General features: G+C 41.6%; 1 protein-coding gene across 3 annotated transcripts in view; it reads left to right on the forward strand.

Moving 5' to 3' along the window:
• The window catches only part of TTC7A (tetratricopeptide repeat domain 7A), a 276,049-nt gene that overhangs the window by 45,183 nt on the left and 213,380 nt on the right, over positions 1-17,486 (forward strand). For all 3 annotated transcript variants that reach the window (XM_084622482.1, XM_084622481.1, XM_084622483.1), the window contains 3 exons: positions 12,491-12,569; positions 16,079-16,239; positions 16,674-16,737. In XM_084622482.1, the coding sequence (XP_084478608.1) occupies positions 12,491-12,569; positions 16,079-16,239; positions 16,674-16,737 (304 nt within the window). The remainder of the gene's footprint in view (positions 1-12,490; positions 12,570-16,078; positions 16,240-16,673; positions 16,738-17,486) is intronic.

A 17,486-nucleotide genomic window follows, 5' to 3' on the forward strand; every position in this document is an offset into this window, starting at 1 on the left:
CTGAATGGTCACATTTCTGTAGATGGCTAATGCAAGATAATTGAGGATCCACCACTCTGTGCATTTGCATGCGTAATATATAAACACAGTCAATGGGAGAGTGGGGAGAGGGTGTAATCTAGACCATTTCATCTCACTGATTCTAAGACCCAAATGGCTTACTTAAATATATGGTAGTGCTCACTTGGCTCCATAACTGCTCTTTTTGACATTATTCCTGGCTGTCTCACAGAATGCCCGATCACACTGTTCTACGTGTGCTCCTTTATTCTTCACAATCATGGAAGGTTCTCTCTGAAGCAGCCTCAGCAGCCATTCGAGCAAGAACATGACCCACTCTCCTTCTGACTAGGGTTCTTTTGTCCTGTTGTGCCTTTGTGTCACAACAAATTGTATAGCTTTTAATACCTCTCCGGTGCTGCTCAGTGCCAAATACAAGCTTCAGTTGCTGTTAAACCCTGGCACTAACCACTGAACACATTTCTTTTAATGGTCATAACTTTCCTAGTTGTGCACTCCTTGCCAGAGGATGTTGTGAAGGCCAAGACTGTAACAGGGTTCAAAAAAGAACTAAATGAGTTCATCAAGGATAGGTTCATCAATGGTGTCCCTAGCCTCTGTTTGCCAGAAGCTGGGAATGGGCGACAGAGGATGGATTACTTGGTGATTACCTGTTCTGTTCATTCCCTCTGGGACACCTGGCATTGGCCACTGTCAGAAGACAGGATACTGGGCTAGATGGACCTTTGGTCTGACCCAGTATGGCTGTTCTTATGTATGTTTATCTTCTCCCTCATATAAAAGGAGAAATATTTTCCATTGAATTCTCCTAGAGGAAATATCCTGTTCCCAGGAACCAGTCAGTTTTTATGATGGATTAGGGCCAGGAGCTCTCAGCTTGAGATTCCAAACAGATTTTGATCACCCTGCTCTACCCATATTGCTAAACAGGAAGGGGAGGTGCAAGCTAGATGTGGTCCAGGTGCGGAAATGATTGAGAACCACTGAAGGAGAGCTAGCTGTATTTTAAAGAAGCCTTATTGAGGGCGCAGGAACAATCCATCCTGATGTGCAGAAAGAATAACAAATATATCAGGCGACCAGCTTGGCTTAACAGTTAAATCTTCGGTGAGCTTAAACTCAAAAAGGAAGCTTACAAGAACTGGAAATTTGGACAGATGACTAGGGAGGAGTATAAAAATATTGCTAGAACATGCGGGAGTGTAATCAGGAAGGCCAAAGCACAACTGGTGTTGCAGCTAGCAAGAGATGTGAAGGGTAACAAGAAGGGTTTCTACAGGTATATTAGCAATAAGAAGAAGGTCAGGGAAAGTGTGGGATGCTTACTGAATGGGGGAGGCAACCTAGTGACAGATGTGGATGTGGAAAAAGCTGAAGTACTCAATGCTTTTTTTGCTTCGGTCTTCACAGACCAGGTCAGCTCCCAGACTGCTGCACTGGGCAGACCGTTAGGGGGAGGAGGTGAGCAGCCCTCAGTGGTGAAAGAACAGGTTAAGGACTATTTAGAAAAGCTGGACATGCACAAGTCCATGGGTCCAGATCTAATGCATCCAAGGGTGCTGAGGGAGTTGGCTGATGTGCTTGCAGAGCCATTGGCCTTTATCTTTGAAAACTTGTGGCGATTGGGGGAGGTCCTGGATGATTGGAAAAAGGCAAATATACTGTCCATATTTTAAAAAGGGAACAAGGAGAACCCAGGGAACTACAGACCGGTCAGTGTCACTTCAGTCCCCAGCAAAATCATGGAGCAGGTCCTCAAGGAATCCATTTTGAAGCACTTGGAGGAGAGAAAGGTGATCAGGAACAGTCGGCATGGATTCACCAAGGGCAAGTCATGCCTGACCAATCTGATTGCCTTCTATGATGAGATAACTGGCTCTGTGGATATGGGGAAAGCGGAGGTTGTGATATATCTTGACTTTAGCAAAGCTTTTGATACGGTCTCCCACAGTATTTTTGCCAGCAAGTTAAAAAAGTATGGATTGGATGAATGGACTATAAGGTGGATAGAAAGCTGGCTAGATTGTCAGGCTCAGCGGGTAGTGATCAATGGCTCAATGTCTAGTTGGCAGCCAGTATCCAGCGGAGTGTCCCAGGGGGTCTGTGCTGGTGCTGGTTTTGTTCAACATCTTTATTAATGATCTGGATGATGGGATGGATTGCACCATCAGCAAGTTTGCGGATGACACTAAGCTTGCAGGAGAGGTAGATATACTGGAGGGTAGGGATAGAGTCCAGAGTGACCTAGACAAATTGGAGGATTGGGTCAAAAGAAATCTGATCAGGTTCAACAAGGACAAGTGCAGAGTCTTGCACTTATGATGGAAGAATCCCATGCACTGCTACAGGCTGGGGACCCACTGGCTAAGCAGCAGTTCTGCAGAAAAGGACCTGGGGATTACAGTGGACGAGAAGCTGGATATGAGTCAGCAGTGTTCCCTTGTTGCCAAGCAGGCCAACAGCATATTGGGCTGTATTAGTAGGAACATTGCCTGCAGATCGAGGGAAGTGATTATTCCCCTCTATTCAGCACTGGTGAGGCCACACCTGGAGTACTGCATCCAGTTTTGGTCCCCCCACTACAGAAGGGATGTGGACAAATTGGAGAGAATCCAGCGGAGGGCAACGAAAATGATTAGCGGGCTGGGGCACCTGACTTACAAGGAGAGGCTGAGGGAACTGTGGTTATTTAGTCTGCAGAAGAGAAGAGTGTAGGGGGATTTGATAGCAGCCTTCAACTACGTGAAGGGGGGTTCCAAAGAAGATGGAGCTAGGCTGTTCTCAGTGGGGGCAGATGACAGAACAAGAAGCAATGGTCTCAGTGAGGCAGGTCTAGGTTGGATATTAGGAAACACTGTTTCACTAGAAGGGGGGTGAAGCACTGAAATAGGTTACCTAAGGAGGTGGTGGAATCTCCATCCTTAGAGGTTTTTAAAGCCCGACTTGACAAAGCCCTGGCTGGGATTATTTGGTTGGTGTTGGTCCTGCTTTGAGCAGGGGATTGGACTCAATGACCTCCTTAGGTCTCTTCCAACCCTAATCTTCTATGATTCTATGAATTAGCCAACTGAAAGATGGATTTAATCTCTCAGTTCTTTTCTTAAACACTTATCTACAATCAAGCCTTTCTGAGAAGACATAATATAATGCTAAACGTAGGAGAAGACTATCTGGTGATAGGTCACTTTACCTCTCATTCTAGATCTTTGCTTTTAATTTTAAAATTTTTAAGCTTGTCTCAGGTAAGGCACTGTATAAGTATTATTGTTAACTATACATTTCTTCCACCCCAGGAACATTCTTCAGAACGTGAAATAGGATGCATGTTTTTAAGAATTTAAGAGAAAGATTGTGGCATGATGTAGTAGTCTGAAGCAGTTGGCTAGATGTGAGAATATGCTCTCTGTTTATAACTAAGTAGATACAGCATTTAAAATATATAGCTAGCTCTCTCTTCAAAGGAAAGTGTCAGACCTGTTTTCTCACAAATTCAACAAAATAATGAATGACAGCTTAGAAGTACAGTAATGGATCTCATTCACAGTGCCTTGTTGTTTGGCTTTCTCCTTTGTTTAAACAGCATTCCCACTGCTGTTGAACAGATTTAAAAAAAAGTATTACAAATAGAAATCATTCTGAAATTTGGTACAATGCTGTGCATTCTTCTTCATTACTAATATTGTTATATAGCACCATATATGTGAATGGTGCTTTTAAAGACATATAAGCACTGTTCCTGCCCTAAATCATTTACAGTCTGAGGCCTTGATCCTGCATCAGAATGTGCTGGAGCTGACTCCTGCACTTATGCAGAGTCTCAGTGAGTTCATTAGGCCTTAGCATGAATGCACACTAGTGGATTCTTAAGTGGGATGAGTGTTTGAGGTCTATAATTCATGCCTGCACCCTCTAGTAAATCTTTTCAGGACTGACTCTTAAAACAGACCAATCGAGACAAAAGGGGAATAGGAGAATGGGACTAACAAATCATGTCCTGAGTTGTTCTTGTTACACTCATTTCTGAGCAGATCTAAGTAGCTTTTTTCTTTGTGCTTGTTTTATGGTTGTTGTATTTAAGTCCACCTGTTATTGACCAGTGTAGGTGTCAAGGTCTGAAACTTAACACTGAACTAAACTGGGAAGTTTTCAAATGTTGTCTTTTTCATGACTCCCCTTTGAATTGGACTAGCACTGCCCGGGACTTTTTGGGCCCTTGGGGGTATTTGTAAGTCCAAGTTCCTTTGCTGAATCATTTTATAAAATTCAAAGACATTTTATTTTAAGGGCATGATTCTGCTACCCTGACTCGCATTGCTTTACTCCATGACAGGTTTCAGAGTAACAGCCGTTTTAGTCTGTATTCACAAAAAGAAAAGGAGTACTTGTGGCACCTTAGAGACTAACCAATTTATTTGAGCATGAGCTTTCGTGAGCTACAGATGAAGTGAGCTGTAGCTCACGAAAGCTCATGCTCAAATAAATTGGTTAGTCTCTAAGGTGCCACAAGTACTCCTTTTCTTTTTACTCCATGAGTAACTCCAGTGATTTCTACATTGAAACCGTAACTGCAGTGGGTCCAATGTGGATACAGTGGTAGATGAATGTTCATATTAAGCAAGAACCTTGATGCAAGATTTCAAAGGTTTGTGTACAACTTAAGAGAGGACTCTACACAACAAAACAGTTTTAAGAAGCAGCCTCACTTCAGACTGCTTTCCCTGGCCCCTGCATGTGTTACAACAGCTCAGCTCCCTTTGGAGCAGGGATTTATAATTCTACATCTTGCTGCACAGGAGAACAAACATGAAAATGTGCTAGTTTCCTTTAAAACAGGACTTTTCACCTGTATATCCCCCATTTTAACTTTTTTTCTCCAAGCCCCCACTGGATCTTTTTCAAAGCTCCTTACACAGACTAACTTCCTATTGAAACCAATGGGGTACTGAAAACAAGGCTCATTAATAGGAATGAAAACAAGCAACATTTTTGCATTATGCTGTTGTGATCACATTGCCGTCTTTTCACAGTAAACATGCTTAGGCTCTTAAGTGACATTATTTCCTAAAGCCTGACCCAAAGCCCATTGAGGTCAATGGGAGTCATTCATAATGACAATGAATAGTAATTGGACCAGGGAAAGAGCCTGAGAATGGCTCTGTAGTCTGGTAGTTAGGGCACCCACCGAAGATGTGGTAGACTGAAGTTCAAGTCCCTGCTCCAATGACTGTTCACTTATTTATAAAAAGTGCAACAGCCTCAACAGGAGAGACAGGGAGACCCCCCAGCAGAATAATCCATAGCCCAGCGAATAGGACACCTTTCTATAATGTGGGGGACCCAAATTCAAATCCCTTCTTCACACTCGGCAGAAGGAGGAATTGACCCTGGGTCTCCCACAACCCCAGAGACTACCCTAGCCACTGGGCTAAAAGTTTTATAAGGCAATGCCTCATGCTCTTTTCTTCCTTGTTTCCCTCACGGCGCTATATGTAAATCTAGGCCTCCTTGGCTTTTGTCAAAATGCTCAAAATTTAAATAGAAAAGAAAAGAATCAGGTCAAAATAAAATGTTTAGTTTCTGCCCAAGTCAAATTTTATTTTTTATACTTCTTGATTCACTGAACGTTTAAAAAAACAATCATTTTCAGTTGACCCCCCCCCCAAAAAAAGATTTCCGTTTTTTTTTTTTTCAGAATGACTAGTGAACTTAAAAATCCATTCTTCATTTAGCTCTGCTCCACACTTGTTTGTGATTATTGTTGGTCTAGTGGTTAAGTCATAGAACTAGAACTTAGAAAACATGATGTCCGTTTCTGCGTCTGCCACAGACTCGGGCAAGTCACTTAATCTCTCTACTTCAGTTTCCCCATTTGAACACTGGCAATAATACTTCCCTACATGACAGGGGTGCTGTCAGGGTAAATTCATGAGTGTGTTTAAAGTGCTTTGAGATCCTTGGTGGGAGATGCTACGAAAGTGTAAGGGGTTGTTATCATTTTAATTGTATCCTAAACCGTGTTCAGACGTAGCTAAAATCAAACCTGGAGCATCGTTGCAGTCATGGTGTCACCGTGTTCACAAACGAGGTTGCTGGCTACGCAAGGGAAGTAGCCTGTTGGGCCTTGTCTGCACTGCAGTTTCTGTGAAGCTCCACCACTGTTCTAGCACAAGTGTAACTCCATTGGTCAAAGTGCTCGTGTAGACTGTCTGCTGGTATTTCTGTCGCTGTGTCCCCATGATCTGCTCTGAACAGGGTCAAATAATATGGTGGTAAAAGTGGCTCTGGCTGGTCTACGCCAGCATCCCACTGTTACTAGTAGCGCTGATGGAGCTACCCTCGTGCTGTAGCACTGTTGGGAAGGTTTGGTAAAATCCCTAGCAGGGCCTCGCCTGAGCCTGTTTCGGCTAAGACTTTCCAGATTCAACTAATTGGACACCCAAATCCACTGGGCAGCTTTGAAAAAAGCTGATTTTACCTCCTGCATAGGGGTTCCCCTGAGACCTATTCCAGTAGTTTCCCCAAGAACTCAGTTGGACTCCGGTGTCGTCATTCAGGTTCCTTTATTTGGTATACAGAAAAACGACACTGAGTTGATCAGATTCAAGTGTAGGGGGTTGGCATAAGGCAGGGTTGGCCAACCTGTGACTCTGGAGCCATATGCGGTTCCTTGGATAGGCACCGACTCTGGGGCTGGGGCTACAGGCGCCAACTTTCCAGTGTGTCGGGGGGTGCTCGCTGCTCAATCTCAGGCTCTGTCACAGGCTCTGCCCCTACTCCACCCCTCCCCAGAGCCTGCCGTGCCCTTGCTCCTCCCCTTCTCCCCCAGAGCCTCCTGCCCTCTACAAAACAGTTGATCGGGAGGGACGGGGAGGTGCTGATTGGCGGGGCTGCTGGTGGGTGGGAGGCACTGGGAGTGGGGCAGTGGTGGGAGCTGATGGGGGGGCTGCTGACGTATTACTGTGGCTCTTTGGCAATGTACATTGGTAAATTCTGGCTCCTTCTCCAGCTCAGGTTGGCCGTCCCTGGTCTAAGGTGTACCACACATCCAGAGGTGCACAGCAAACCACTTCCTTTATATGCATTTACACATTACATTGCATTTACTATACATTGCATTACACGTTTTGGGATTGGCTGGGCACTTTGTAGGAAACAGTCCCATGCTGTGTCTGTGCACACACTATCCGTGAACAACTTACTCTTTACATCATCTTTTGTTCAAGGCTTAATTTATCCTTTCTTATCTTGTCCACTGTAAATGGTTTCCTATATGTTCCCCTTTATTTTACCTAGTACAGCCATTCTGCCTCCAGCCTGCTCATTTATTTACCTCCCTAATCCTGTATCCCAGGAAAGGCCTCGCCCATGTCCAATTCGTTCTGTAGTATAGTCCTTTATATATTATCCAGAGCCGCGGTGCCATGGGGCAGTTCTTGAACATTGTGAAACACACTTTGATTTTGCTCTGTGGACTGGCTCAAACTGTATTATAACATTATCCCCAAATTGTGCTTCAGCCTTGGACGTTTCAGATCCCACAGCATAGTGTAGACAGAACTTCAGTGGGAGTTTTACCATTGACTTCCATGAAGCAGAGTTAGGTCAGTGCTGAGTGCTTTTGAAAATCCCTCTCTGAACGTAAGAACGGCCATACTGGGTCAGACCAAAGTTCCATCTAGCCCAGTATCCTGTCTTCCAACAGTGGCCAATGCCAGGTGCCCCAGAGGGAAGGAACAGAACAGGTAATCATCTACTGATCCATCCTCTGTCACCCATTTCCAGCTTCTGGCAAACAGAGGCTACGGACACCATCCCTGCCCATCCTGGCTAATAGCCATTCATGGGCCTATCCTCCAAGAACTTATCCAGTTCTTATCTACTAATGAAAACTGGTAAGTAAGCAAGCTGTCCTCTAGGAATTGCAATCTAATATCTTGCATACTTCTTTTTTAGGTTCTGGTTTATTTTTAACCATTACTTGGTTTCCTACTTGCCATTGCCCTAATATCACTGCTCTCATCAAATGCTTGATTCATTATTCGCTGTTCTACAGCTTGTTGTGCTCCTTGGACTGTATCCAGCCAATATTTGAGACTGTTTTTTAGGTGGTTGTTGCCAGTGTTTTTATAGTGTCCCAATCTAGGGGGTACACAGCTGATACTGTCTGATACTGTAGCCAGATGTCCTGCCAAAAGGCACCAGCTGCACACAGTTTAAGCAGGTAAAACTGTACCCAAGAGGAGTGACAATGAGAAGTTTTCTGTAATGCACTCATCTCATGGTGAACGCTTCCATCTGTTATAGACAACTGTGATGTGCTGCTACTGAATAAGATGTAAAAATGAGATCCTGATGACTTGCTGTCAATAAAACTCCGATGGCACTTTTTGCTGCAGGATGGGTGTTAATCTAGGACTAAGTTCTCAACCACTGTTACATGTACCCCTGGGGGTATTCAGAGGTCTTCCGGGGGATATATCAACTCATCTAGACATTTGCTAGTTTTACAACAGGCTACATAAAAAGCACTAGCGAACTCAGGATAAACTAAAATTTCATGCAGACAATTACTTGTTTATATTGGTCTATATACTATACACTGAAATGTAAGTTCAATATTTATATTCCAATTGATTTATAATTATATGGTAAAAATGAGAAAGTAAGCAATTTTTCAGTAGTAGTGTGCTGTGACACTTGTGTATTTTTATGTCTGATTTTGTTCGTAAGGCGTTTTTAAGTGAGGTGAAAGTTGGGGGCATGCAAGGCAAGTCAGACTCCTTAAAGGGGTACAGTAATCTGAAACGGTTTAAAGCCACTGACTAGGTCATTGGTTGTCAACCTTTCCAGACTACTGTACCCCTTTTTGGAGTCTGATTTGTCTTGCATACCTCAAGATTCACCTCACTTAAAAACGACTTGTTTACAAAATTAGACGTAAAAATACAAAAGTGTCACAGCACACTACTACTGAAAAATTGCTTGCTTTCTCATTTTGTCCGTATGAAATTTTAGTTTGTGCTGACTTTGGTAGTGCTTTTTATGTAGCCTGTTGTAAAACTAATAAAATATCTAGATGAGTTGATGTACTCCGTGGAAGACCTCTACGTACTTCCAGGGGGTAGGTATATCCCTGAATGAAAACCTCTGATCTGAGTGACCTGGCCAGATTCCAGTTTGGTTCATAACATACTGTCTGTCTAAATTTGCCCTGTAATTTTAATTGGATACAGTTGTGATGGGGTTCCTAGGTGCAGCCTGGACTGTGGGACTGCTGAGCCCTCTGTCCCACCAACCTGGGCTCCCTCTCACACTGTGATGTTGTTGGCAGGGGAAGGTTTAAAAAGGTCTCATGCAGCCCTGGAATCAGCTGATCCTAATTGCCCTCAGGTAACTGTTGGATCATATTAAAGAAGTTATGTATTAAAATCACAAATGAGTTTGATTCCCCATAGTTTAAATTCCAGGGTATTACTAATTAAGAGGTCTCTTGGTTTTTGGTACTGTTTCTCTCCCTCTATGTGTGAAACTTGCAAGCTGCTAATTGCGTTAGTACAGAGTCTGTTCTCAAAGCAATTCACACAGAGAGAGACTCAAAGCAATACTCTGTAACAACAGAAACAGCACCCAGAGACTCCCCTCCCTTTTGTTGTATTAACAATTGTGATTAAAATAGAGATAGAGGATGTATGTGGATGGATGCTTGGTGTGGATAATAACTGAATGATCAGGGAGGTGCCAACCTAAGAATCCAGTGTCCATCGGCTGAAGAAGGCTTCAAGTGGAAATAACTAGATGACCCCTGGAGGGCAGACTGGAATCCACTCAACAGCCTCAAGACTGGGAGAACCAAAGAACAAGATAACATCTGGCAGCACGGAGCCGTCAGGAATGTGCTATCTGCTGATTGATTCAGCAACAGCATGATGAAGCAATTCCCATAGACTGGCATAGGAAGAAATTTCTATAAAAATGGACTCTGGAAAGTGAGAACTTTGGGGTCTGATTCTGCAAACCAACTTCCAGGAGCACCAGATGTGCATCTGACAAGGCCCTGCTCCCTCCTCATGTCCAGGCCACCTGGCCAGTGGCTTGGCATGAGCAACTCTAAGGCTGGTAACTATGATAACAACCTTGCAGAACCTGTGTGTGTGTGTTCGTATGAATGAATGTATGTGTGAATAAATATGAGATTGAATGGAATGTTATAGCTATAACTAACTACTTACTATGATTCTTTCTATATTCACAATAAATGTGGTATTTTGCCTTTTCCCCTTTAATAAGATCCTGCTGGTTTTTATTTTATTGGTATAACATAACTCCCTCTCAGCTGATCCTAATTGGTCTCTGGTGACCCCTTCTCAGCAGAACCTGATTGACCTGTAGTCACCCCTCCTCAGTTGATAGGGAGGGGAGGGCCTTTTAACCTTCTGGGACTGTTTTCTACCCTGCCCTTGCAGCTGTCTGTCCTGAGTTTATTGCACTAGCCAAAGTGTGTTGTGTTATTAAATAGGGCTTCATTGGTATCCAATATAAGCCATAATACATCAAAGCCCCAGTACACCCATAACTTTTCAACATTTTTCTTTGTTAAATTGTTCACAAATAGTCATAAAACATTCTTTAAAATGGCCATTCAAATGTCTATTCTGGAGTAAAATATTGCCATCTTTGTGGCTAAATCCAAGTCAGCCATTAACTCAATACGCATCTCTACGTCCATCCATTCTCAGGCAAAAATAGCACTGCTTACAGTCTTTTTTTTTTTATTTGTTTTTGTTAACTTTTCTTCGCCCCGATCAAGGAAATTACTGAAGCATATACTTACATGAGACTAACCCCAGTGAAGTCAGTGGGACTTCTCATATGCTTAGGTGTGTACTCAAGTGCTTTCCTGGACTGGTAAACACCAATCCTATCATGAGATTTGCTTGTTAAGCTTTTTGTTATATTTTTTGGTGTGGGTGCAGAATGCTATTTGATGTGAGGTAAAACAAAAAGCAGCCAAACAGAATCTTTGGTCATTTTGCACACTTACTGCTTTCACACATACTGCGTCAGATTTACCTCCGTGTGTGTTTAAAAAGTATAAGCTTTTATTGAATTCCATTCTTGCTCTGACCCTCAAAAAGGCAGACTAAGGTCCTGCTCCTGCATCTGGAGAGCTCATTGCAAGATTAAGGCCAGAGTTAGAAACTTCCTGAAGCTTCCTGTCCCTGACAAACCCAAACCATATTTTCTGTTTAGAGGGGAACGAATAATTCACAGCAAATAACTTGCTCAAAATATTTCACTTCTTTTTTTTATGGTCTCTGAGCAGCATGTGATTTTTTTTACACCTCCATTTGTTCAAAATGATTTCTGTCTGTAAATTGTCTGTGAGCAGATCATTGTGAGAATTCATTATTTGAAATTTGAAATATGATGATTAGTATTGATTGGACAGAAGGTCATGCAGTGTGGTTCTGTTCCCTCATTGGACGAGCACATCTCCTCAAATGAAGTTTTTAGTGTGAACGCCCATGGTTACAAATATGTAATTTGTTTCCCACAAATATCTTTTGATAGATGTTAACATGTTGCTATTTCTTCAAACATTTCTGCCATTAAACTTCTTTGTTAAAATGTTTGTGGAACGTAACAGGGAAGGAGCGGGAACACATTTGAAGCCAATGAGCTTTAAAATTCAACGAAACGTTCATAGAAAAAGTCTTGCTGTAGGTGCCCAGCTCTTCTTTCTCTTTGTTTCAACGAGTGTAGGGTTTACCTATACAGGAAAGTTATACCAATATAAGCTAAAATGTGAATTTAAACTGCTTTAGTTAGACTAGCATAACTGCCCACATGATCACTCTTACTCCAGTATAAATATACCTTTTTCTTTAACTTATGTCACTTTGGAACCAGGGGGAAAGCCACTCTTCTTCAGGAATCAGCATATTCACATGGAGAGTTACACCAGTATAACTACAGCAGTTTAACTATAGAGGTATAATTTTACTGGAATCACTGGTAAAAGTTTCCAGGATAGACAAGCTCTAACCCCCTCACCCTACCTACTCTCAGTGATACAACATTTAAACGTAACCAAAAAGGAATAGTCATTTAAGAACATCACGCAAGCTCAGTTTAATACAAACCAGTACAGTGTGTACATAAAAAGAGGAGCAGCATCTGCTTTATAAATATGATCCATGAAAGGCTTCCAAATGTTTCCTCTGTTCTTCAAATGTGAATGTGATTTTCTCATAGGAAGCCATCTGGGATAGGCATGCTAACGAGATTGCTTCATTCAGAGTGCCATTGTTTTTCCTATGCCTCAGAGTGACTTGCTTTATGTCGTTAGCCTAACTTTGGAGAGATTATCCTTTTTATTTTCTCTTCTTTTAAAAAGACAGTTTGTTGCATAGCAGATGTGCATCACAAGGAGTCTGGTTTAAACATGCTGTTTTTGCCTTCCTGTTAGAAACATCGTGAAAGGAATGAGGGACCTGCGAGAAGTATTACGGACTGTGGAAACAAAAGCTACTCAGAGCTTCAAAATGGTAAGGAAATGTATGGAAGGGTTTAAAGATGGGAAGTCAGTTTAATCTGCTTTCTGGATAGTTAATTTTTTAATCATTGCTGAGGAACAAGATTCCCCTGCTCCTCCCCCGACTGATGCCCTTGTTGGACATTGTGGTGACACACAACCCCAACAGATGCACCTAAGCGTTTGAATCTGGACAGGTGTGTATTTTCTCTGCCTCTCTTTTGAAAGCATTGTTCTGTTCAGTGTATTTTTTTATTTGTGGGTTATTTTATTTTATTTTATTTTTCACACCAAAGCAATTGTAATGTGAAACAAAATATGTCCTGTATTTCTGGCATCCCTGGATTATCCAGCTGATAATGTCTGTCTTTTGTCTCTCTTTCACACTCAGACGCACACATGCTTTTTCACATTAATACATAGCAGTGCTTTGTTTTTGAATCTTTTTCCCTCCTGGAACTTTCAGTGCTTTTAGATTTGAGACAGCACATTTTCTCTCTGTGAGGCACTCTGTTGAACAATGTAATTGGGGATGATACTTGGGGATTGCCACTTTTGTGTGCTGTCTTTTCAAAGGCCTCTTACAAATGGACACATCAGAATTTACCTGTGCATGTTAGAGAGCGGCCAGAGACTGTCACAAGTTATGGAAGTTTTGTTCTTGGGGGAGCTGATAGTTTATTCGTAGGTTTATATTTGTGTGTGCTTCAATTGTAATATTAAAAATATGGAACATGGGGAAGTAGCAGGGACATCATTGATGTGCATCATTAACCAGTGGCTAGCCCTGAAATGGGAGACTTTCTGGTACTTGTCATAACTCATATAGCATGGCTAGGTGAAAAAAGGCCACTTCTCAGGAATGGATAAGTCAGTCAAAGTTTGGATCTGTCCTATTGTTCTTGTTCAGGGCTTTGTCTCCCAGCAATGGCTGGTAGCCATCCAAATATATGATTAATGTCAACTGGCCTCTTCTTAATAAGACTGCTGTTACCCAGGCTTTTGGTCATGGATGAAGACCCTTAAACCTGGAAAGTCATGGTCTTGTGTGTTACTGAGATCTGGACGACTAAACTGGCCTTGTGTTGGTTCAACTTTTGTCCATATATTCGATCCAAAATGAGTCCAGAGGAAGAGATGTGGCTGTGCTTTTTACCTATGATTTTAGGTGCAGGAGATACAAGGTCCCAAGGGTGGTCTGATCTGAATGTGTCCACCTACCATACGAATCCAGGGCTAAAATGAATGAGTATACTGGGCATGTACACAATGAGTGTTCTGGGTGTGTTCCTGCTTGAGTCCATGTCAGGTCTGGTCCCTCTGTGTGACCTATATGTGTCATTCTGGAACTTCTCTGTCCATTCTGACAATGTCTCTTCTGTGTCAGCTCAAGATCTCTAGGTCACCAGGTGGTTTCTAGCTTATTCCGTATTCTCAGGAGCTTATCTTTGTGCTGGGCATGGAAATGGGTGTTTTTTAAAAAAATGATACAGTTGAAATGGTCCCATCACTTTCCAGACCAAGATCAGAATTCTGGAGGATTTTATTGCTCAACCATAACATTGCTCTACTGAAGGGCTGATGAGCATAAGCATTTCTTGTTCCAAAACTCTGACACAGTGGTACTTGGATGCTGCTTTCCGTGTACTGCAGGGTGAGCTGTGCCACATAGGAGAGATTAATCCCAAGGGAAAATTAGGAGGTGTTTGTACCACTATACCATTGGACTTTTTTTAAAAAAATGAGCTCTTGACCGGGGATTAGGGCAAGAATATACTTAATTAAACTAGTTTTTCAAACACTAAAATTAAACACATGAGCATATTTCGCTTGTAGGCTGACAATGTACTCGAAGCACAATGATGCTTTTTTAGCCAAAGGCAGTAATAATATAAATCAGAGACTTGGATTGTTCTGATTTGTTTGGTCTTATTCAAAACAAAATTGAAGCTAATTTACAGTGTTACTGTACTGTACATTACAGTCAAAGCAGACTCCAAGCTTTTGGGGCCTCTCTCTTCTGAGCTGTTTTATCCCAGTCATGGTCATAGTTTCATGCAGAGCTGCAGAGATCTTACTGATACTAGTGCAGTTTTTCTTATCCCCAGGGCTTTAGAAAAAAATGTCAGAGAGTTGGATCCTCAGCGTGAAACTGACTAAATGGTTATATGCTGAGATGATAAAATGATATTGGCTAATATCAGAGTACTGTAGGGTATTTTGCTCATATTTACATGTTATAAAAAGTATAGAAAAGGCTGGTTACTAGCAGATAGCTTTCCATCATTTATCAGTGCATGGAAGTATAAAGGCTCCAAGGAGTTATGTGGAGCAGTATTTCTCCAATACCAGCCATTCAAATCAGTTTGCCATTATCTGGGTATAGAAATGAAACCTTCCTTTCCCGTTTTCAAGAAACACTGCACATTACTGCTATTGCATCTTAACTAACAAGATGATGTCCTTGTGTGATGAGATGGTCAAAAAAGAAACAATAAAAGTCAGCATCAACAGTTTTTTGTTTTTGGCAATCTGGTAATAGGAACTTTCCATAGGTATAGATAAACTGGATTGAAGTTGGAGAGGTCATTCCTACTATTTTTGACATTAGAATACATGGTGGGGAGCAACTAGGACTGACATATTAGTATTTATAGGTATACTTATCTTATATGCAAAACATACTAATGTGGCAGGCCTAGTTGTTCCCCACCATGTATTTTATATGTAATAGTGTGTGTGTACATATATGTGTTATAATCTGCATATGTTCTATGCAAAAACCAATGGGATGCATTGGATACATTTGAACAAAAAGGCAGGAAATGCCAGTATAAGGGTTCCTCCGATTCACTTCAGCTTGCTGACAACATTGGATCTCCTGGACCAGATGGTGACATGCCCTTACGTTGTGGGAGTGAGGGTGGGAGATGCGTAAGGTTCCTTTATCCCATGTACTGCCCAAGGAAGGACATGTCACAATTCCTATCCCTGCATAAAGTTTTTGTTTTTGTTGTTCTGAAGTTATGTAGGAGCAAAAAGAGTAGTAATACACAAACAGGTTGTTTCTCTTTCACTGTTGTATAATTCAAACAGCTGAAGGGATTGTCCTTTAAATGTAAAAAAACCCAAAATATTACCCTCTGGGCTGAGACAAGGGTGGAATTTTTCAGACAGAGAAAGCTGCGAATGTGGTTAGAGCCAACTATTTGGAGTGTAGCTGGGGCCTGAAATATCCGTGGGGGAATCACTTCTCACTTGCCTGATCAAACATGTCCCTTTCTTCCAGAAGTTCTTACTCTTTCTCTGCCACTTTAGAATGGACCATCCAAACTTCTAGGGCCTGATTTTCAGAGGAGCTGAGCACCTGCAGCTCCTAGTGACTTCAGTTGGACAGTTAATGCTCAGAACCTCTGAAAGTCAGGTCCCGAGTGTGTTTTGTACTTGTTTCCTGCTTGAAGACATGCCTCCTGCATGTGAGAGCCTTTTTAATAATTTTTGGTGCTTTCTGTTAATCTGTAGACAGCAGCCAAACAGCTAGCCGAAGTGCTCCTCCACTCCTTGAGTGAAGACTGTTACTGGAGCCCCTTATCTGATCCTCTGCCTGAGTTCATGAACAAGGAAGATAACTCTTACGTTAACAGTCTTCTTCGGCGGAGACCCCAGCTATACACAGGAGACAAGTAAGCACAGCTCTTTATTTTGGTTTCCACTCTGAGAGGAAAAAGTGTGGATGAAGTGTTCCTCAGTGCCAACTTGGCTACTGACCCATGTAGTATTGTTCATTTTTATTTATTTATTTTAACTTCTAATCAAAATGCCTTATGAAAAACCCAGACCTAAATCTGGAGTATATAGTTATTTCCCATGAATGGAAAATATCTGACTAAACAGCTATCTCAGTTGTGGAATGGGATGAAGATTCTGGTGGGTCAAAATAGTCCATTTTAGAATACGCACTAGAGCTTTTAATTATGTGGATCTGAAAAAGAGGGTATTATATAGCAAATGAATCATACATGAGATGTTTCAAGTTACTGGTCCTCTTGTGACATTAAAAATAGAGACTAGTGGGCTAATTCCTGATGTTGTTTATAAAAAACTTTTTGTCTTTCAGCCTGTACTGCCCTCAAGACAACATAGAAGAGGCTCTTCTCCTCCTCTTAATCAGTGAATCTATGGTAAGCCAAAATGAATATTTAATAATGACAGCAATAAGGGGTATGTAGCATTTGTGTGTCAAGTCTTCTGGAAGTTTTTGTAAACCTGCAAAGAATCCCCATGTTTACAGAATCTCTCCCAGACCCCGGGAAATAAGTCAGTAGTAAGGCAGGAACCAACTGTGTCTTCTCTTAATGACTCAGCTTTTATTATTGCTTATTAAATGGATATTCAGTGAAGGGCTGAGGGATCCTTCAAGAAAAGAATGATTTGTCCACATTGTTGTTTGGAAAATAATGTTTCTACTCCTGATGTTGCTGAAATGCAGTTTGTAGGTGATTATTAGGAAGGGAAAACAAACTTTTCCTCTTCACAAATTTAAATGAATTGGGTTTTGGCTTTTTTTACAAGCCTTCTCGTGTTTACAAATGACAATTTTGCAGGCATCAAATGAGTTGAGTGTGCAACTGAAATTAATAAGGGATCTGCTGTGCTTTGATGCACAAGGCGTGTTTGTTCAAAAGTACACATTTTTGTGAAAAAAGGAAGTGCATTAGTCTGTTTGGGAGCAACTGTAATTGTAACTCTAAGTTTTGCAGGTTTTCTGTACTGTTTACTATAGTGGTAAAATAAATGTTTTATTTGTTAAAGGCTGCAATAATGGTTATTGCGTCTGATAATTGTTAGCACTAGAGCAACTTTGTAGAGAAGTACACTACAGACATGAACTTTTTTTAAAAAAACAACCTTTTTAAAGGGAAAACAGTTT

This window comes from Lepidochelys olivacea (assembly GCF_965140295.1).
Source record: "Lepidochelys olivacea isolate rLepOli2 genome assembly, chromosome: 3".
NCBI lineage: Eukaryota > Metazoa > Chordata > Testudines > Cheloniidae > Lepidochelys > Lepidochelys olivacea.